General features: G+C 44.9%; 1 protein-coding gene across 2 annotated transcripts in view; it reads right to left on the reverse strand.

The window, feature by feature from the left end:
* Nucleotides 1-7819: 7819 nt before the first annotated feature.
* The window catches only part of FKTN (fukutin), a 55770-nt gene continuing 40453 nt past the window's right edge, over nucleotides 7820-23136 (reverse strand). For both annotated transcript variants that reach the window (XM_077475179.1, XM_077475178.1), the window contains exons 9-10: nucleotides 22948-23075; nucleotides 7820-8375 (exon numbers count right to left, since the gene is read on the reverse strand). In XM_077475179.1, the coding sequence (XP_077331305.1) occupies nucleotides 8162-8375; nucleotides 22948-23075 (342 nt within the window). In that variant the 3' untranslated portion in view covers nucleotides 7820-8161. The remainder of the gene's footprint in view (nucleotides 8376-22947; nucleotides 23076-23136) is intronic.

The raw sequence follows: 23136 nt of genomic DNA on the forward strand, positions 1-23136 counted from the left end.
CCTCTGAATCTTCAGTAATCAAGAACTCTGCCACACAAACCATGATCTGTTTCTGCACTGGACTTTCTCATGTTCCTGAGCCTAGAGTTCCCCTGCCTGAACATTTCTCTGGTGACTGTAAAAGAATCAGGACTTTCCAGCATGCCTGTGAGCTGTATTTTTCTTTGCAACCTCACACTTTTTCTGCCGAAGAAACCAAGGTGTGCTTCCTCATCTCCCTGCTGTTGGGAGACCCCCAGGCTTGGGCCAACCGGCTTCGGAAACAACATGATCCTGCTTTGGCTTCTGCAGTTTCCTTTTTTGCCGCCATGGCTCAATTGTATGCTGAGCCGTTTTGTCACCAAACTGCCGAGGCCACTCTGACTCACTTGCAACAGAAAAAAGAGTGGGCTGCGCTAAAGATTAACAAATACTCAATCATTGAAAATTAAAGTGACATTGTAAAATTCACAAAATATAAGGAACACTAATTGTTTCACCAATATTCAGTAAATATATGTGCAATCAGCAATTAATATATAAAAACAATATATGAAAATAAATGATATAAACAATTATGACCATAAAAATATTTTCATATCGTGTGTATCATAAATGTGATAAATAAATTATTCAAATCAAACCATAATAAATCAATAATAAAGGTAGAAATATTAACGCTACTAAAAGTTCATAGGAAAAAGTCCCACAGAAAAGTAAATTCTTCCATGGTGAGGAGAAAGTGAAGTAAATCCAAAAACGTGTTTCGCATGTGGAAAACAGCACCTCCACCACAGTAAAAGCTGCCGCTTACCAGATGGTTGTGGTTCCTTATTACAGGGAACCACAAAACACAGATGGCTTATTCCCCCAGCCAGGGTTCTTGGATGGATATGATGATATGAACAGACTCCCCCAATCACCACCGATATTCCAATCCGACCCAGCAAATATCCACAGCGTAGGTTAAATTAGATGAGTTCAGTATGTGGTGAAAATCGCCAGGCCTGGAGTCTCATAAATGTCTTCCCTTTGCAGCCTGGGGCACTGGTGTGATCTTATAGGGATCCAGAGAATGCTGGGAACAATGAGGCAGGAAACAAGAAGCAGCTGGTCGTGACTTCACAGGAACAGGAAATGTGATTATTCACAATGGCATAGAAATGGTATTGCATTTCGAAGCTACAGCTACTTCATCAAACCAAGAGGTCACTTGGCCTTCGACCTGTGGAGGATTATGTCTCTGACTTCCAACTATGGAGCTCTGATACCAAGTGGAATAGTTCTGCACTACGCTTCCAATTCTATCTCGGTCTATCAGAAGCCATCAAGGATGAACTGGCCAGGATTGAGGCTCCCACCTCTTTGAATGACTTGGTCCACCTTTGCATCCTGATTGATCGACGTCTGCATAAAAGACAGGTTGAGAGAACCAGGAACCACCACTTTCTACCTGTCCAGTCCCCAGTCCAGTTATCTCCTTCTCCTGCAGTTTTGCCTGAAGACATTGTTAGGGTCACAAAGACTTTACATGCCAGTTATTTGAGATCTCCTTTGAACAGGAACGATCCCGTCACCGCCGCCTTAAACTTTGCCTCTACTGTGGCGATGGAGGACACTTTCTTCAACAATGCCCCCGGAGATCCTCTCCTCCACCCAATATAGTTGGCTCCCTGAATCCTGGACAGAACCACGCTTTTCTGCCAATCTCTCTCCTGGTTGCTGGAAAGACTCTCACTGTTTCTGCCATCGTGGACTTGGGGGGCCTGTAGCTGTTTTGTGGACTCTTCTTTTGCTACTATGCATGAATTACCCGAGTGCCAAAAAGAACAGTTTCTCTGTCCATCTGGTGGACGGATCAGGAATTAAGTCTGGACGCATTACCCTAGAGACTGTACCCATTTCATGTCTTACCAACTCCGGACATCAGGAGTTCCTTTGTCTGGATGTCATCACCTCTCCACTTTTCCCTGTCATTCTTGGGCAAACCTGGCTGAGGGCACATAACTCTCTCATCAATTGGTCCTCTGGGAGGTGTCTTTTACTTCCAACAACTGTAAGAACTGCCTTTCTCCACCACCTAGTTCCGAAGGACCATTCTTCTGCATCAGCGCTGATCCTGAGACTGTTAAAATAGTGCCCTCCGTGTATCACGAGTACCTTGATGTCTTCAACAAGAAGAATGCTGATACTTTGCCCCCTCACAGGCCATATGACTGCCCAATTGAACTTTTTGCCTGGCGCTGAAATTCCCTTTGGCCAAATTTTCTCCCTCTCTGAACTTGAACTCGAGAAACTTCGAAAATACATCAGCGAAAACCTTGACAAGGGTTTTGTCCGGTCTTCTTCATCTCCTGCAGGGGCAGGAATATTCTTTGTCGAGAAGAAAGATCACGCACTCCGGCCTTGTGTTGACTATCGGGACTTAAATAAAATTACCATAAAGAACTGATACCCTTTGCGACTTATTCCCAAACTGTTCCAGAGACTACAAGAGGCACGTGTCATTTCCTAATTGGATTTAAGAGGAGCATATAACCTGATCAGAATAAAGGAAGGGGATGAGTGGAAGACAGCCTTTAGGTCCCGTTTCGGGGCACTTTGAATATCTTGTGATGCCCTTCGGACTCTGTAACGCACCGGCCACCTTTCAACATTTTGTGAACAATGTTTTTCGATACTTCCTTGATGTGTTCACTATTGTCTAACCTGGATGATATATACATTTTCTCCTCTTCCCTGGATGTGCACCGAGTCCACGTTAAAAAGGTTCTAGACAGGCTAAGGAAACACCATCTTTACGCCAAGGCCAAGAAGTCTTCCATCCAGTTCCTGGGTCTCATTATTTCCACAGATGGGATCGCCATGGATCCCCAGAAGGTGTTCGCAGTACTTGACTGGCCGGCCCCCACTGATAAGAAGTCTGTGCAGCGATTTGTGGGGTTTTCAAATTTCTACAGGAAATTCATCAAGAACTTTTCGGGAATCATTTCCCCATTACTCAATTAACCAGATCACGTGTAACCTTCTCATGGACTGTAGAAGCGCAAGCTGACAAGTTGAAGAGCCTTTTCACATCTGCACCCATTATGAGACATCCTGATCCTAACTTGCCCTATGTCCTCAAGGTTGATGCCTCCAAAATCGCTGTGGGGGCCATACTGTCTCGGTGACAGAGGGCAAAATCTCTTCTACATCCCATCGCCTTCTTTTCTAGAAAACAAAATCCCTCAGAAAGGAACTATGACGTGGGTGATCGGGAACTACTGGCTATTAAATCTGCCTTGGAAGAATGGCGCTATCTCCAACTGTAACTGCTGCAGCTGCCTGTGGTAAAGGAACAGAACAACACCAGCAATTGGGGGTAGCTTCAGGTGTATACTGTGCAGGGGGCACAAAACTCCCACTGTAACTGCTGCAGCTGCCTGTTGTATAGAAACAGAACAACACCAGCAATTGGGGGTAGCTTCAGCTGTATACATGCGTTCGACTTGAACACTCAGCTCATCCCTACTGCCTAATATATTTTTATTTTATTCTTTTTTCTCATCTCATATATATGTGTATATATAATGTTTTTAGTTTTTTGGGGTTTTTTTTGCACTGAGTTGAAAAACGCTCTGAACATCTACACCACTTTGAAGAGTGATCCAATACCTCTTTGAGGTGGACTTCCTTTGATCACTTCTGAATGTGGCTAGATTTATAAAATGTTATAGTATACGTTGATCATTTTGATATATATGCACTACTAGTAATTTATGATCACAATACTGGGTTTTTGGGAAACCTGGAGCAGTAAATAAGGCCCCAGGATATTGTGGTTCTTATCACTTACCTGATAAGGGGGATTCACCACCTCACCTTTCACTGAGTTGAAAAACACTCTGAACACCTTAACCACTTTGAAGAGTGATCCAATACCTCTTTGGGGTGGACTGTATGCGATCCCCTCTGAATGTGGTTATATTTATTAGGCCCCTTTCACACGGGACGGATCAGTAATGATCTGCCCCGTGATGATCCGCTTACTCAGTGGGGATCGCTCCGTTGTCCCCGCTGAGCCGGCGGCAGACAGGGCGGTCTCTGCACACTGTGCAGGGACCACCCTGTCAGCTCTCCGCTCTCCTCTATGGGGGATCGGATGAGCACGGACCGTCTGTCCGTGTTCATCCGATCCGCTCTGCAGACGGATAGAAAAATATGATTTTCCTCCGTCTGCAGAATCGGACAATTGCGGAGGCGGACAATAGCGGGTGTCTGCAGATGTTCATAGGAATGCATATATGTCCGTATTTCATTCGCAAACGGATGGATGAAATACGGACATAATGTCCGCATGTGTGAAAGGGGCCTAAATGTTATAGTTTGTTGATTGTTTTTGATATATATGCACTTACTATTGATTTATAATCACAACACTGGGTTTTTGGGAAACCTGGAGCAGTAAATAAGACCCCAGGATATTGTGGTTCTCATCACTTACCTGGTAAGGGGGATTCACTACCTCACTTCTAATAACTACCTGGGAAGGGAGGTTTATTATGATGACCTTTGAGTTCACAGGCAGCCCCATCTATTCCCTATTTTATATACCTTTAATTTCTTGCTGCTCCATTGAGGCATCCCATGGAAGTCTGCAGCCTAGCCTACACCTAAGCGCAGATTCTAATACATACATATAAAAATAATGTGAACCAAACTATTCCTTTTAAAGAGACATTATCCTTAGGATATACACTATATTACCAAAAGTATTGGGAAGCCTGCCTTTACATGCACATGAACTTTAATGGCATCCCAGTCTTAGTCCTTAGGGTTCAATATTGAGTTGGCCCACCCTTTGCAGCTATAACAGCTTCAACTCTTCTGGGAAGGCTATGCACAAGGATTAGGAGTGTGTCTATGGGAATGTGTGACCATTCTTCCAGAAGTGCATTGTGTGGTCAGGCACGGATGTGGACAAGAAGACCTGGCTCGCAGTCTCCGCTCTAATTCATCCCAAACGTGTTCCATCGGGCTGAGCTCTGGACTCTGTGCAGGCCAGTCAAGTTCCTCCCCTCCAAACTTGCTCATTCGAGTCTTTATGAACCTTGCTTTGTACACTGGTTCAAATCATTTTGTGGAGAGGGAATTACGGTGTGGGTGGTGTGGGATTGTTTTTTTAGGGGATGGCAGGGGTGTTGCTAGATTGGAAAAAGACCAGGGGCTTTAGCTTGAAGGTAAATTTGACAACCCCTCCCACATTTTAAAGTACCCATGTCCATCAATGCACCCTCATCAGCTCAGCCTTACCTGTGCCCATCAGTACCCATCAATGCAGCCTCACCAGTGTCCATCAGTATAGCCTTGCCAGTTCAGCCATGAGGAGAGGAGACCCACCGGTTTACACAGAGCAGGGAGCTCCTGCTTACCCGGCGCTCGCAGTCACACAAAGTCATGCCTCCTGGATCGGCTCCTATGATGAAAGTCGCAAATCCTGGCATTGGACCAGTGTGACATCTAGGAGGTGGGACTTTGCGGCGCTGGGGAAACGGGAGACCCTTGCTCTGTAAAATCTGGTGGCGCTCGTCCCCCCTTCCCTTCAGATGCAGCCTGTGAAACCCCAGGATCGGCCCTGGAAAGCAGCCCCAGTCCGGTCCTGTATAGCCCCAAATTCCCTTGGGACTCCGGGCTAATAATTCTGAACAAGAAATACGAGACCCGGGGCTTTTTGGGGGCCCACTCAAGACTATAGCCCCGGACAGCCCCCCTCCCGACACCAATGCTTCTCCTACCTACAGAGGTGTAGACAGGAGGCTGCACATCTCTGGAGGTCATTTTCCATAATACCAAGCTGGTGATTGGTTGCTAACACCACCCCATGTTCTGGCAACCAATCATCTGTCAGTGAACTTTAGAATTTAACTTGGCCAGCTCCCGCCATCCATCGTGCGTCCAGAGATGTGTAGTCACCTGTGAGGAAGGATGAGCGAGGAGGCTGGGGGGGGTGACTGGCGTCAAAGTAGCGGGGGTTGGCAATGCAGAGAAGTGTTACCGATTGACCCGACACCCACCCACGATTGACAGGTCAATCGGGATCGATGGGTTGCCGACCCCCGCTTTATTGGATATTTACACTGGTGTATATGGTCTGTAGAATTTCCTGTCTGTTTCTTGGTAAATCAATAAAAAAATACAATACCCCAAAACAGATCTACTTGAGAACCACCACTCTTTCAGGGAAAATGTACTTTTTTGCCAGTGTGTTTTTTTAGAACATTTTAAATTGCATTGCATAACCTAATTAAAAAGAACATATGAGCCAATACTTTTTGTTCATCCATCAGCAGTAAGGTGTCTGTAATGTTTTTACATTTGGTTCTACATGTTTATCATGCTTTCTATGGGCTTCTGTATAAAAACAAAAAAACAAAACAAAAAAAAAACCCTTTCAATAAAAAAGGTCCTCTCTTAAAAAATAAAAATAAAAATCTATAAAACAGCCCTTTAATGTGCTGACATTTATTCCTATGACTTCCTTGTAACTTGCACTGCTGCTGCTGTAAAACAGAAAAGACCCAGCATAATCACATAGTGACCACCCTATAGCAGATTTACTGCTACAGGGCAGCCTTTCTGCATTGGGGGGGCTTGCTGTTTCTGCTGTGATTAGTCACAGCAGATGCCGATCAGTGGGTGCGAGGAGAGACACAGGTCAGAGCTCTGCCCTTGTAAACAAGTCAGAGTTCCATCCTGTAAGCAGGGATGTGGTGCAAAGCAGGGAAAGAAAATTCAGCACAAAGTGCACACAAAAACACTGGCTAGGCACACATTTAAACCTTGGATTGCCCTTGATGTTTAACCCCTTCCCAGGGGTGAATATATTGTAGGCAAATGCACAGATATAGTATACAGTGCTATCTCAGTTTCACTGAAATTGATCGTCAGGCAGTAGAAGCAGCAGAAATGTGTTGGCATAGTGTTGCCTGTCTATCTCCACCATGTTTGGGCCATTGATTTTGAGGAAGAGGGATCTCTGTTCAAATTGATAAATTGTGACATGGATTAATCTTGGTGATTGAGTGAGGCAAGCTGGCAAGTAACATGCTTTACTGGTCATAACCATCTGCTGCAGATACATCGATCACAGACACAAGCTACCTGTACACTTGAGAATTTCTAATCTTGTATACATTTCAGTTGTTTTATTATGCTATGCCAGTGCACTTTAAATGCCCTGGTTTTATGTATGGGCAGCTTGATGTAAAAAAAATATATATATATTTTTTTTTTTTAAGGGTCCTTACACACAGAACTCCCATGCCTGGGGAGCTGCTTGTGCCATGTGCACTATCTTCAATCTGAGGTCAATTCTCCCCATGCGTCCACAACCTGGGTGGATGGCTACATGCAATGGACCCTAAATTTCTGCATTGACAGTGACATCAAGCTGCTTGAAAGATGGCCTTTACCATTGAAATGCTGGTCTAGAACTAACTTTCTGATATCCTCAGACAACTTCCTCCTTTGATCTTTCCAGTTCATGTTTAGAATGATGCACATGCTCTTGGGTCTGTACTGTTGTCTCTGTGTCTATTTTGGGAAGATTCACCATTGTCACCAGAGCAGAAATTAAGTTAAGCATTAAAAGGGGAACAAACAAATGTGGTCTTTTTCCACACTCTAGGGATATTGCCTCTCAATTACTGGTGTGTCTTCTGAACAGGAAGTGAGGGGTAATCTACACAATGGGTACACAGACAGCAATAAAAAGTAGATAGAGGTTCTAATCTTTCCCCGCCACATGCAATAACTTTACAAAACTAAAAATCAAAGGGAAGGGACATCCTCATCAATATTTTCAGTAAAACGTATATTTTATTTTTCAGAGAAAATCATATCATATCACAATTTATTAGTAGTGAACACAAAACAAAAACCACAGCATTAGCTTGTTATCCTATGCAAGACAAGTCACAGTTCAGTATAGTAGTTTTTAGGTAAAGAAAGAAGACCTAAATCTGTATCCCATATAGCAGCCTGTCATTCTTGCAACATGGGCTAGAAAGTTAAAAATGACTTTGTTTCAAGTGCCCAGAACTTGCAAGTTCATTACAAATAGAGAAAGTTCCATAAAATGTGACACCAAGTGACAGTGTTCAGCACAGTGTCACAAGGACAGAGCTGACATTTTACTCCTCTAGAATAACTGAATGACCTCATCCCACTCATCCAGAGGCCAGATTCCATTTGGCTGTACATTGGGTGGGGAGTGTTTCCAATCCCATACTTTAAGAGGAACATCCCAGTTTTTGCCATAATTGGCTTCAATATAATCCAATGTTTCACATGGCACTTGAACCTTCAGCTCTAAAAACTCTGTCCAGCAAAGTGTAAATTTTGGAAACAAGTATCTGAAATAAAAAGGGGAAAACATACAATTAGTTTCTGGAGTACTAAATGCAAAACAAAAAAAAAAAAAAAAAACGACTCTGGCACATTATTTTTTGGCCGGGTTTACACTCGCTGTGGCTTGCAGCAGGGGTCCAGTGCATCCCTGTTCTCTCTTTCAGGGGCGAGTCAGGTTCGAATTCAGACCTGAAACCGAGCCAAAGATGCACAGAACTCTTTTCCAGTGTGCTCCGTGGCAGCCCCAGAGCTGTGTGAACTAGCTCCATTGCAATCACATCAGCTGTCATGCAAATTGAATGCAGGGGAAACCTGCATCCAATTCGCATAAGTGTAAACCCAGACTTAAGGGAAAACCTGCATCCAAAAGTGTGAACACAGTCTTAAAGTGATTGTAAAAGATCTTTTTTTTTTTTTTTATAAAAAACATATACTTACCTCCACTGTGCAGCTCGTTTTGCAGAATGGCCCCCGAACATCCTCTTCTGGGGTCCCCCGGTGTCTCTCATGGCTCCTCCCCACATCAGATAACTCCCTAGGACAGTGATGGCGAACCTTGGCACCCCAGACGTTTTGAAACTACATTTCCCATGATGCTCCACTACACTGCAGAATGCATAAGCATTATGGGAAATGTAGTTCCAAAATATCTGGGGTGCCATGGTTCGCCATCACTGCCCTAGGAGAAGCACTCTCCCGAGGGGGTTACCTTGCGGGCACACTCCCAAGTCCAGCATTTGCATCCACAGACACGAATTCTGGACTCGGCCCTGCCCCACGACGACCGCGTCATTGGATTTGATTGACCGCAGTGCGAGCCAATGGCTGAGCTGCTATCAATCTATCCAATCAAGAGCCGGGACGCCGTGGAGAGAGGGAAAGCGCATCCTCGCTGAAGACATGAAGGGGCTCAGGAAAGTAAAAAAACGGGGGGCTGGGACCCAGTGACTGCAGGTGTTTTTTCACCTTAATGCATAGGATACATTAAGGTGAAAAAACACAAGGGTTTACAACCCCTTTAAAAAAAAAAAACGCATCCAATTTGCATAAGTTTGAACCCAGCCTTAAGGGAATACCTGCATCCAATTCGCATAAGTGATGAGCTGGGTTCACACTTATGTGAATTTCTCCACATCCAATTCCCACGACAGGAGACTGTGACAGGCTCTCAATGGAGACGGTTCACACAGCTCCAAGGTGGCTGCGAAAGACAAAGGAAAAGGGTCCTGTGCATTTTTGGCTTTGTTTAAGGTCCAAATTCAGGCAACAATTCATGCCCGATCTGCCCTTGAAACGGAGAACAGGGACGCACCGGACCCCTGCTGCAAGCCGCTGCAGTAGCTAGTGTGAACCTGGCCTAAAGGAAACGTGTACGTGTACACAGAGTGATATAAGGACATTATTGGCATTGCTAAGTAGATTAGTTACCAGGCTGTTTCTTGCATCAATATATGTTCTGAGTCCTGAATCTGGAACAAGCATGGAGATTAGAAAACAGAAAATGTATATCAAATACTTACTGTAATTTTCCTTTCCTGATAAGCTCCATGGCAGCATACGTGTGGGTTGACCCTGCCTCCATTACAATCAATAGGACCCCTCCCTATAAATTTCAGCTATGAACTCCTAGCCATGTTTTGTAACTAGCCTACTCTAAGCATTGGGAGGGACTCCTGCTGCCATGGAGCAGGAAAGGAAAACTACGATAAGTATTTGATATACATTTTCCCTTTGGAGGCAGAAATCTGTGGGAAATAACTTGCCAAACACACCCGTGTGGGAACAATGCTGAGCAAAGAAAAATACATTTATTTAACACTGTCAACTGACAGCACTTTCCAACCAAAATTAACGAATGACAAAGCGGCTGGTTCAACACAATAGTGGGAAACAAAAGTATTAATAGATGATCAGGAAGCCGCTCTACATATAACTTCAGGCACGCCATGACAGGAAGCCACCCAGGAAGTTGAGATACTCCAAGTTGAGTGTGCAGTCACTGTCTCTGGAGGAGACAAGCCCTTCGCTTTATAGGCCTTTTGAATGGTCTGAACTATCTAAGCAGAAATGGATCTGATTGAAGCCCATTTTCCTTTATTTTTTCCCAGTAGAAGAATGAAGAGGAAGTCCGTTTGTCTAAATGATTCTGTAGCTTCCAGATATTGACTCAAAGTATGTCCCACATCGAGGGGATGGACATCTTGACCCTCTGTTGCCTCAAAAGGTAGGCAACACAATTTATTGATTTTCATGAAAAATAGATGTTACTTTAGGGTTTGAGCCCAGCATGGGGATTAACACTGTTCTATCTGGGGAAAAAGGACAGGAACGGTTCCTTGGAACCTAGGTTTCTGATTTCAGACACTCTTTTGGTTGATGTTACTGCCACCAGGAATACGGTCTTGAGCATAAGATCTTTGACTGATAGAGGTTTGTCAGGATCTGTTCCAAATGTGGAAAGGAAATCTAGAACAAGAGGAAGATCCCACTTAGGAAATCTTGTTTTTCTTTGAGGTCCAAGTCTGATAGCACCCTTGAAGAACAGACGAATCAGGCAGTGATTAGCCCATAAAATTCCTGTAGACGCAGAGATGGCTGATATTTGTACCCAAAGAGAGCTTACTGCTAGAGGCAAATCCAAACCTGATTGCCGAAAACTAAGGATATCCTGGACCTCTGGAGAACCACACGGATTAGGTCTAGATAACATGTGTTCTGAAAACTTGGATCAAATCCGTTCATAAACTCTATTCGTGCTCTTACTTCTGGCATTCAGAAGAGTTGGAATGGCTTCTTCAGGACAACCTAAGGCTTCAAGCCTTCCCCTTTCCAAAACCAGACCCGGAGTAGCTGAGCTGGACATGGATGCATGTTTGTGCCTTGTGACAGAAGATTCGGCCTGAGAGGAAGAGGAACCGAGTCCTGTTGGGCCAGAACGGTATTACTGCTATGACTTCCACATCCTCTGTTCTGAGCCTGAGGAGAAACTGGAGTATCACAGGTACTGGAGGGAAGGTGTATGCCTTGTTGAACCTCCACCCATCCGTGAGGGCATCTATCCCATAGGCTTGGGGATCACGGAACCTCGAATAATACTTGGTCAGCTTGTAATTGCATGGGGTTGCAAGGAGATCCACTTCTGGAAACACTCCCAGTGTTAGAAGCCAATTGAACACCTCTTTGTTTAGGGACCACTCGTTGTCCATTTGAACATGAGATAGAAAGTCCGCCTGTACATTCTGAACCCCTGGAATGTAGACTGCCGAAATGTTGAATAAATTATTCTGAGCCCAGTTCATGATTGGCTCCACCTCTCGTAGGAGAGACCAGCTGCGGATTCCACCTTGCTTCCTTATGTAAGCCACCGCGGTTCTATTGTCCAACCGGAGCATCACTGAGGCGTTCACTATCAGATGGCGGAAGGACCTGAAAGGCTGCCCGCAGTTCCTGTATATTGGACACAATCCTTTGAGATGGTGAGCTCCATCTGCCATGAGCGCCCCAGCCCCAATTGCTGGCATCTGATGTTTTTGTAACCCATGTGATGGGAAGGAGCAAATGGCAGTTGCGGAGATTTTTCCCTTTGAGCCACCAAAGGAGAGACTCTCTCATGGATGGAGTGAGAAGGATGCGCCAATTCTTGCTGGGAGAATCCCATTGTTGGAGAAACCCTTTCAGGAATGGGCAAGTGTGCCAGTGCGCCCACTTCACCATGGGAATGGTGGCTGCCATGGTGCCAATCACCTTCAGATATTGAAGAGCGGTCAGGTGAGAAGCAGCGAGGGTTGAGCGAATTCTGTTCCGGGTCATCACAATCTTCTCCTCGGGTAACGAGATGGTGCCTTCCACTGTGTTGAAAAGGGCACCTAGAAATACAAGAGACTGAGATGGATTCAGGTGACTTTTTTCTAAATTCAGGAGCTATCCGAACTCTTGAAGGGTGGAAATTACTAGACTTCTGTATTCTAGAAGTTGACCCTCGTCCTTGGCTAGAAGGAGGAGGTCGTCTAAATAGTGGTGTAGAGGAATTCCTTTGACTCTGAGCAGAGCCACAACAGCTAGCAGAACCTTGGGGAACACCCGAGGTGATGTTGTGAGACCAAATGGAAGGCAGATAAACTGTAAATGTTGATCGCCTACTGCGAACCGAAGGAACTTTTGGAAGTCTGATGCCACTGCAACGTGAAAGTAGGCATCTTTCAAGTCTATTGACACCAACCAGTCCCCTGGATGGACCGACTGTTGGATCGTTAATAGGGATTACATCTTGAATTCTTCCTTTTCGGATAAACCGTTTGAGATGAGTCAAGTCTATGAGTGGCCTCCATGTGCCGTTCTTCTTCTGCACCAAGACTAGAGGGGAATGCATGCCTTCGCCTCATTCGCCATCTGGAACAGGAATGGCTGCGCCTTGAGCCAATAAACAGCTTACATAAGCTAAAAGAACTTGTTTCTTTTCCTCTGAACTTGGAAGATTTGCAAGCATAAATCTTAGTCTGGGAGTGCTGTTAAACACTCGGGTGTGGCCTCAGGAGACCGTCTTGATGGTCCAGAAGTCCCGAATTGAGGCCGCTCAAACCTGTCAGAAGTGGAAAAGGCAAGCCGCCACCTGACATGTTTGAGCGGTCCCAAATTCAAAAGGACTTAGTGGAGTGCTGGTTACCAAAGGAAGCCCCTTTTGGGTTTTTTTTTTTTTTAGAAGAGGACTGCCTGGATTTCTTTGATCTTGAAAATTCACGACCAGACCTGTAACTGCGTGCTTCCTTTGCATGATCGGAATTCTGTAATCTTGAAAAGGTGCGTTTTTTGGTTCTGCAAGAGCCTATCCTGAGGGAGGAACCCCAACTTACCACCCGTGGCCTGGGTTATGGCGCTTTCAAGCTTGCTGCCAAAGAGGGAGGTGCCCTCAAAGGGAATATGGCACCAAGCTTGCTTAGAAGCTGGATCCGCCAACCAGGGTCGGAGCCACAAGGCCCGACGAGCGGTGACCGCTGACAACATTACCCGGGCCACTAGGTGAATAACGTCAATAGAGATCTCCCCCAGTAAGGCGGAGGCCAGCCTGATTTCCTGAATTGGAGATCTCTTGGCTACTTCTTCAGAGATACCTCTAAAGCCCCGTACACACGAGCGGACTTATGTCCGACAGACTTCCGACAGAGTTCCGACAGAGTTCCGACGGACTTTTCGAATGAGCGGACTTGGCCACACACAATCACACCAAACTCCGACGGATTCGAACGTGATGACGTACGACTGGACTCGAATAAGGAAGTTCATAGCCAGTAGCCAATAGCATCGGTTTTAGTCCGTCGGAATAGCATACACACGAGCGAATTTTTCGGTAGGAACTGGGTCCGGCGGAGTTCCGTCTGAAAAATTTGAAGCATGTTCCATTTTCTAAAGTCTGTCAGACTTTTGCGAATCAAAAGTCCGTTGCAGCCCACACATGAGCGAAAAGTCTGACGGAATCATTCCGTCGGACTTTGGATGTTGAAAAGTCCGCTCGTGTGTACGGGGCTTAAGAGACTCATTCACATTGTCTGACCATGCCTCTAAGGCCAGGATAGGTTTGCAAACTGTGCGTGCTGTCAAATAAATCTGTTTTAGGTCGGAATCAATCCGTCTCTCCAGAGGATCTTTAAATGAGACCGTATCTTCCAGGAGAACCATACCTCACCAGTCTCATTAATGTGGCATCCACCAAGGGAGATGACTCAAGGGGTTTAACCTCTTCTTCCTTGAAAGGGTATAGTTTTGAGATCTTAGATTGCATAGAACTTTTTTTATCCATCTTGCCCCATTCTTCAGAAATGATGGCTCCTACTTCAGTGAGAAAAGGAAAATAATGACACTCCTTACTGAGCTGTTTGAAAAATGTTCACTGCTTAGGAGGAGAAATTACTGGGTCTTTCCAGTTCAGAGCTTCTTTAACTGCTTTCACCAGAGAAGGAACCAAGGCGTATTCAAAGCCCATCCCACGATCATCTGCTTCTGACCCACTATCCGAAGGGGGAGCTGACTGGTGACTAGGATAGGAAGACTCCCATGTCTCATGGACTTGTCCCTCCCCTGACAGGGGAATCAGCGGATCTGGAGGGGAATCACAAGGCTTTTCAGCGTCTTTCTCCTGCAATGACTCTTTCACGACCCGCTTAATCAATATTTCCAAGTGGTGGTCTGCACCTTCCCTCTCATTAGCTGCTTTAAAGAAACAGCGGAGAGAGACTTGCTGGCAGGAACTGGGGCCCTGCATCCCCAACAGGATCTCTCCAGGCCCTTACTGTGAGATTGGTGTGGGGGGGTGAGGAGAGCCTCTACCATGGTCCTTGGACTTAGAGGAGGAACCATGGTGTCTAGAACCAGAGGAGGAGTGCCGGTGGTGCGATTTAGAAGACCCGCTCCTTCTGTGGGAACTACTTTGTTGTTGGGCAGACCTAGAAGGGCTGAGGAAAGAGGAAAAGAAAGAAATAGAAAGAAAAAAAAAGGCAAAAAGTCAGGAATAATGACCATACTCCACTCCCTTCCACCCCAGCAGGTAGGCAAAGGAAAACAAACGCTTTCCCAAATCTTACCTGCTGCAAGAGGACTGGCCACCAGGAGGCAGTGAAGAGTCCATGACTGATACCAAAATCACTGCAGGTGGAACAGGCAATATGTCAGACATCCACAAGCAAAAAGACAAAATTCAGACCCATCTGAATTTGCACTTACCTGGGGTATGCGCTGCAGATGCTCAGGGAAGTCGCTGTTATGCCCACGATCGTTCCTGAGATCCAAAGGCATCCCCAGGCATTTAAAATTGGTGCCGCGTGACGTCACAGCCGCACAAGGCCCGTGATACTCGCGCGCATGCGCAAAACCAAGCCTCGCTTTCCTTCCAGGACTATGCATGCGCAGAAATGCAGACGGAACCCCGAAGTAAGAGGGAGCGGCGTCTGGAACGCACAGGGATCCAGCCGCTGCATAGGCAAAAGTTAAAAGGACAAGTAATGCAGAAAAAACACAATACAACAAATAAAAACACTGCTGCCCTGTAGGCCATCGCTTACCACCACCTATGATCGATTCGGCCAGGAACGTCCGTACACACACCGGGCTTTCAAGACAGATAATGGCCACCTGAAAACTGCTAGGCAAACAGGCCTGTGCGTGCTTGCCTTCCAATAGACATTCCAGCTCTTCAGTGCTTACTCTGCAATACACTCCATACCCTGCTAACAGTCAAGGCTTATCGGAGGGATGTGACACCATATCAAACGGCCGATCGTGATCATAGGACATAGTCTTCAGGTAGGAGAACCAAACATATGGTCCTACGGAGGAGGACAAAAAAAAGGAACATGGCTAGGAGCTCACAGCTGAAATTTATAGGGAGGGAGTGATCCTATTGGGTAGTTATGGAGGTGGGGTCAACCCCCACGTATGCTGCCATGGAGCCTGTCAGGAACGTCAGAGTGAAGTCAAAACTCCTAATTTGCAAACTTGTTCTTGGTCAGTGCCTGAAAAGAAAATCACTAACCTACCTTTCAAAAATGCAAACTGCTTAGCTGTCAAATAGACAAGTATGTAAATCAGGAGTTATGATTCCACTTTGACTAGCCAGCATGCTTGTTTCATAAATGTTTGGGCTTGCTAAACCAATATTAGCAAAAATGATGTCACCTCTGACCACCACCACGTTTTCTAATCCCACTGGCTGCAGTCTGGCCCCTTTAAAGCCTCAAGGACGATAAACTAGCCCTTTGCTCAGAAAGTTTGGAGACCCTTGCTCTAGAGTCTTATCATTGAATCATGCAGATCACAGAGAGAGGCGAGATGAAAGACAAATGGCACTTGGAGCTTTGGATTCAGGCAAGTACACGCTATGGAAGGATGTACTTGTTAATTTGTGATTTTTATTTTCCACATTAGAGGTTTACAACTACTTTAATGATTGCTCAGTGCTGATATATTAGCAACGTGGTGTTCTATGTATTCAACAGTCTTAAAGGGCAAGTTCACTTTTTGCAGAAAAATAATAAAAACGCACATTTTTTTGAAGATTTAAAAAAAAAATAAAAAAAAAAAAATAAAAAAAAGAAGTGCAATGATCGTCTTTTTGGAGCCTGTAAAGCATTGCACCAGCAATCAATAGATGTCTGGTGCCATGCAGATCTCCAGAAGATTTGCCAGTGTATCTGCTTGCCCATTCTTCTCATACGGGTAAGCAGGTAAAATCTGTCAGGAAGCATGAATGAACTACCATGGCACTCCACAGCACCATGGTAGTTCCTTGAAAACTACAAGCAGACAGCTGCTGACCCTTGTCATTTTCCATGCACAGAGCCCTGTCAATTAGTGGCGTGGCTGGGTGCAGAGCACCGCTCAGTCACTTTTTTTTACATTTTGACAGCTAGTAGGGAGGAAGAAGAACCCCGCTAGCTGTCACAGTGGAGATCGGTCCGTTCATAACATGTTTCACCCTGAATATGGGTGTAACACGTAACATGTTACCAAAGATGAACTTATTCTTTAAAGTGGATCTGAACCCAAAAAGCGAAAGTGAAAATTTGCTATGTTCTGGGGAACTTCTAGTAATTTTAATTGTGCTTAAACAGTAAACTGTCGGGGCATGTCTGGATGTGAAGGCAAGAGGACGTGTGCGGAAGAGCTCCGGCTCCAAAGCAAATAATCCTGTCCATTTCTCCTGTACTAAGTGGCATCCTAGCCAACAGCTGCCTCGGGGACACTTCCTAGCTCCATAGATGCCATCTAGAAGGTGCTCAGCGAAGAAACAGCCGACTCCCAAGGTACAGAGCTCCCCGGCAGTGACACGTGCGGCAGCTATCTTGCCTTTTAGAGCGGAGCGGGCCGCAGCCATACGGACGGCCCTGCAGCTTTAAAGGGACATGGAGAAGACCCTCAGCAGCTCTCAGGTATGGAACAACCAGCGACAAATGCCTCCACCATGGCCATCGACGAGAGTAAAATCCTAGTGATGGGGAGGATAGACACTGGCCATGGAGTGTGGCCTTATGAGACAAGACATGGACAAATTTAGGGGCCGTTTCGCTTCCGCCGAGAATCGTATCTCTGAAGACTGAAGACAACAAAAATAGACTGTGCCGCAATAATATGCGCGTGGTAGGCCTCCCGGAGGGCGCTGAGGGCACCCACCCTACCAGCTTCACTGAAAGTTTCCTTAAACACATCCTATCTCTGCAGCAAGTCTCCTCAGCATATATTGTGGCGCATGCTCATAGGGTTCCGATGGGCCAGAGACTGCAGGGCACCTTGCCTAGGTCCTTCCTGGTATGCCTTTTAAATTATCAAGATAGAGACCTTGCTGAAGCCAGAAAGAAATCACAGCTTTGGTTCGAAAATACGACCTTACATTTCTTTCCAGACTTTTCCCCGGAGTTACAGAGGCGCCGTCGCACATTCGTGGAGGTCCAGAAAAGGCTTTGGGAAAAGGGGCTCACATGTAGTATGCTATACCCCAGCAAGGTCCGCATGGAACCCTGGGAAATACTTTGAGGTTCCCTCTGATGTCTCAGATTGGCTGGATACCCTGGATTAACGTAAATCAGTTTTGTGCTGTTACCCTTCTTTCTTTTTTCTGGGGAAACGTTTGGCAGTTTTTGGTTGTTTTCTCACTATCCTTTGAAGTACAGGCTGGTACATTTGCTCTAAATTGCAATCCTATCCCCTGCTGCTCTTCCTAGAATGTTCCATAGCAGTGTGCTGCTGCCAAGGGTAGTGTATCTCACATATCTTGACATTTTATGCACAAAACATTTCATACAGGGTGTTGCAGCTCCTTTATAATTGCTTAGTGCTCCATCTCTGAAATCTGCATGGAGCTAGGACCTCTCCCTACAAAACTGAGTGTTCACAAAAGGCAGAGTGTGCCAGACTTAACGGATCACCCCCTTGAGACACTTTAGTTCCCTCCTCAGGGGGGTATGGAGTGACTCTTCAACACAGCATTCCAAATGTTGTTTCAGTTTTGGGGATCAAGTCTGCTGGCTAGTATATTTTTCCCTTTGTTTTTTTGGTTCAAGTTGGTGAGACAGGGACTGTTAGAATATTGATGGGACTGTTTAAGTTTTTATTTTTTTCCATGTTTTTTCATATTTTTTTGCACTGGTTCCACCTTTTGTGCAGTTGCCGGTTTGTGGTGCCATCCTCAGTCTTGCACTGTTGGTAGGCCTGGTGACACTCAAAAACCGGTAATGCAATGTGATTTATGTGGGTGGGTTACTGGTATTCTTCAGCATGATGTATGGCTCTGTGTGACTCAAGACCTCACCTTTTAATCCTAGGCCTCCATCTTGTGGCAGTTTTTGGAATTGCAGTCATATCTTTAAATGTTAGAATCATCTCCTGGAATGTCAAGGGATTGAATTCAAAATACAAAAAAAAAAAAAAGAGCCCTGGTGCTGACATTTTTACAGGCTCAGGCAACCCCACATAATGTTCATATAAGAAACCCATTTACTGGGCAACACAATTCTGGCCATGAAACATCCCTGGATGCACAACATGCCACATTTTCATCCTATGCCAGGAGTGTGTCAATTTTACTGCATAGGTCCCTACCCTGTTCCGTAGAAAAGGTGATTACTGATCCTGGGGGACGTTACTTGGTGGTAATAATTGAGGTATACTCAGACAGACTGGCCCTGGTAAATGTGAATCCCCCCCCCCCTTTTTTTCAAGGAATACTCTATAGACAAGGTACTGGAGAAACTAGCGCCACATGCCCTATTTAAGCGGTTGGTGGACGGTGATTTTAATAACGTTTTAGACTACACGTTGGATACATCCAATCCATGTAGAGCTCCTAACTATGACTTGTCGCATTGGGCAGAAGCTGCAGGTCTTGCCGTGATCTGGAGGTGGAAGCATCCAACAGATAGATGCAACTCATACCTGTTCTCGGTACATGCTTCCTCCTCCAGGATAGACCTGGTGTTGGGACCCTACTGCTCCCGATAACTGAGGCTTCCTACCTTCTGGGGGGTGGGGGTTTGGGGGGTGGTATCTCTGATCACACCCCACTACAAATTACTCTGCAATTAGGTTCTCAGGGGTCTAGAGAGGACTACTTGTCAACTGCAAGGGAGCGTTTTTGAAAAAGGGGACAAAAATAGCAAACTCTTCGCTCTTTTAACGGCAGTAGACACATCTCCAACTGTAGTCCCCTGCATGCTTTCCCCATCTGGACTACTATTGAAAGATAGAGAGGATATAGTACAGGCGTTTGTATCCTTTTATAGGTCCTTGTACTCCCCTATAATGCCATATGCCACCAGGGACCTCCTGAACGCCTTGGGGGCCCTACAGTTGCCTGAGCTGCCAATGGACTTAATGCCTCATTTGGGGAGGAGGAGGTCGTGTCTGCAATAGGGTCGTTACCCTGCAGTAAGACCCTGGGCCCAGACGGTATGCCAATTGAGTGGTACCTCCGCTACTCGGAAACCCTTGCGCCCAGACTACTGAAACTATATGCAGATTATTTTCAGAAGGGGTACCTCCTCGTCTCCTTTTATGGAGCTCATATAGTATTATAAGCCGAGCCAGATAAAGACCCAAATGCAGTGCTCATCGTATAGACACATTTCTCTACTAAATATGGACATCAAAATACTGGACAAGCTGTTAGCTACTAGACTTAGGTCAGTCCCGCAGCATGTTATTTCCCCTGACCAGACATGTTTTATTCCCAAAAAGGCCACAGGTATCAATCTGCACAGGGTCTTCACACACACCCCCAACCGCTGCCCAATATTTCCAGTGGCAGGATACTGGTCTTCCTGAATTTGGAAAAAGCCTTTGATTCCACGGACTCGAATTACATGAGGATGGTACTGGAGGTATTTGGTTTTGGCCCTCATTTTCGAAAGTGGACATTATTTAGCACTCCCCAACAGCAACCATAAAACTAAACAATATGCTATCAGAGTTTTTTCCAGTGGGTAGGGGCACTCGTCAAGGATGGCTTTTATCCCCGGGTCTTTCCTCCATCATGACTGAACCCTTGGCGGAGGCAATGAGGGCCTCCGAGGAGGTGCAGGCGATAACGGTGGGTAGTTTGACTGAAAAAACGTCACTTTATGCAGATGACATGGTTCTTTTTCTATGTGACTCAGAGAATTCCCTGTCGGCAGCTTTAGACATTCTAAATTCCTTTGCAAAATTCTCAGGCCTGAAGGTCAAGTGGGGGAAATCTCAGATTCTTCCACTCAGGACACCGTCTCCCAGATGTGAGATTCCCGTAGATTGCCCCTGGTATTTGCACACAGGTGGTTTTGTTTACCTGAGGACAATACCACCAATACACTAGAAGCGACTATTGTTGGCTCCTATGGCATTAGGGCATCGCACAAGATTACAATATCCATGCGTGCAACCAGTAGGGCATGGGTAGCAGTCACTAAGACAAGTAACACCTCGGCAAACTCCCCCCACACACCACTATGGAAAAATCCTAAACTGATACACTTCTGTGAGTACCCTGATACAATTATCTATGGTATTAGGACTATAAAAGATATAGTGGATAACGGGAAACTTCAACAGTTTGACGCCCTGAAAACTAATTTTTAACCTTCCTAACACTCACTTGTTTCATGATCTACAGCTCAGACATGCATACACTGCCAAATTTGGAGATACTAGTATTAACCTGCAAATGAGCGATCTGGAATCTCTACTGAGAGAAGACACTTTAGAGATATATATATATATATATATATATATATATATATATATATATATATATATATATATATATATATATATACACACATATATACACACACACACACACACACACACACATACATACATACATACATCTGTTCAAGGAAGTCGGGGATCTCCTTGTGTGGTGTAGAGCAGCGTGGGAGGAGGTGTTCCCCCAGATGGACGGAGACGACTGGGATGATATACAGTATATAAACTTTACTAGGTTGGTATCCACTAAGGATCAGCTTTTTCAATTAAAATTTTTACACCGCATATATCTTACTCTGGCTGAATTGGCTAAGATGTTCCACACTCAGTCGTCCAGTTGCTGGTGGTGCCATTCCCTCACTGACAATTTTATACATATTTTCTGGAACTGTGCAGCCATCCAGGTGTTTTGGGTGAGGGGTTGCTGAGTGTATAACTGAGGTAACAGCCATTCCCATACAGCCCTCGGTGGAGGTATGCCTCCTGGGCATGGTCGATAATCTAGCCCCCAAAAGAGTCACTCATACATTGCTGACGATCCTAATTTACTATGCTAGAAAAATGATAGTGTTATGATGGAAAAAGCCCAACCCTCCAACAGTATCAGCGTGGAAAGCTGTGGCCAACAAGGCCGCCCCTCTGTACAAGGCTACATACACTAGCAGGGGCATACCACAGTCATTTGATAAAGTGTGAAGTAGTTGGATGAATAGCGAAACCACAGTAATGAATTAAGTGGCCACACATGGAGCAATTCCTCAGCTGGCTCTAACAGGTATGTAGCCATTGAATTGTAAGTATTAACTGCATATTCTCCTCAAGGGAAGGACCGGGGATATTTTCATAAATGGCTGGCATGTATGATAGATAAGGTACGGTAAGAGGACATGTGGTTACGGTTTAAGACATATTTATCTTCTCACTTCAAGGTCGCAGATAAATGAAGGCCTTGTTGTCATCCTGATTATATCACTACGTGAGGGTTTGGGGTCAGGAGGGAAGAGTCAATGCTGAAGAAATGTATTATAGTTTTCTTTTTGTATGTGGCCCATTGGGGCTAGTGGCTACTGTTTGTATACTTATGAAAAAAGTGATAAATAAAACTTAAAAAAATAAATAAACTGTCACTTCCATGCTGATGTTCTTATTTAGTAAATAAACAGCAGATTCAAAAAATCAGGCTTGAACATATAATTTCTCATGATGTTGTTGTGGGACTGAGGTTAGTTAGAACCAGCCACTCAAAGGCTCTACATCCTATTTGGTGCTCCAGATGCTTTTTTATTGACTGGCCTCATTGCACTAGTTACTGCATGCTTTAGGTTCAAGCCTAAATGTATTCAACGTGGGCAATTAAACATATACGGTTTAACCTCAACTTAATGTATAACCAATGGCAAAACGTTTTTTTTAGTTTTGGACAGAGTGGAGAGGGATTAAAACTCCTGTCAGGTTTTTATTGCTGTCTGTGCCCCCATTAAGGAGATTCACCCTCTCTATTTGTCCTATTTACTGTTATCATTGAAAGTCAAAGTAAAAGAAAACTCCAAATTTTGGGTCCCCAGGAAAGCAATAGAGGGGAAATCTTCCAATAGGGACACTAGTTCTGGTGACCTGGGGAGTCCCTTATGAATTCCATTAATTTACAGGGATTTTCTCTCACTTCCTGTCTGACTATGGGACAAGGAAGTAAATGGAAATCTCCACAAAGAGATGCAGATGATGAAAAAAAAAAAAAAAATTGACAGGTGCTATAACCCTCCCTTATCCTATCCAAAAATGGAGAAAAAAAATGGGTCTGTGCTCATAAACAGGAGTGATAAATAAAAAATAAAAAAAAAAAAAAAATCATACTTGAATTTCTTGCCACTTTTAGCTTGTGTTCCCCCATTCCACATATAATCAGCTTCTTCATAGAAGAAAAATATGTCAAGTTTCACATCATCACTCCCAAGAAAAGAGAGCTCCAAACTATCCTCCACCTAAAAACAAATAGAAAAAAATAAGTTCCAGAATGGAATGTCACCATAAACAATTACAACA

This window comes from Lithobates pipiens, unplaced genomic scaffold (assembly GCF_037356315.1).
Source record: "Lithobates pipiens isolate NorthernLeopardFrog02 unplaced genomic scaffold, aLitPip1_a1.2 Scaffold_13, whole genome shotgun sequence".
Classification (NCBI taxonomy): domain Eukaryota; kingdom Metazoa; phylum Chordata; class Amphibia; order Anura; family Ranidae; genus Lithobates; species Lithobates pipiens.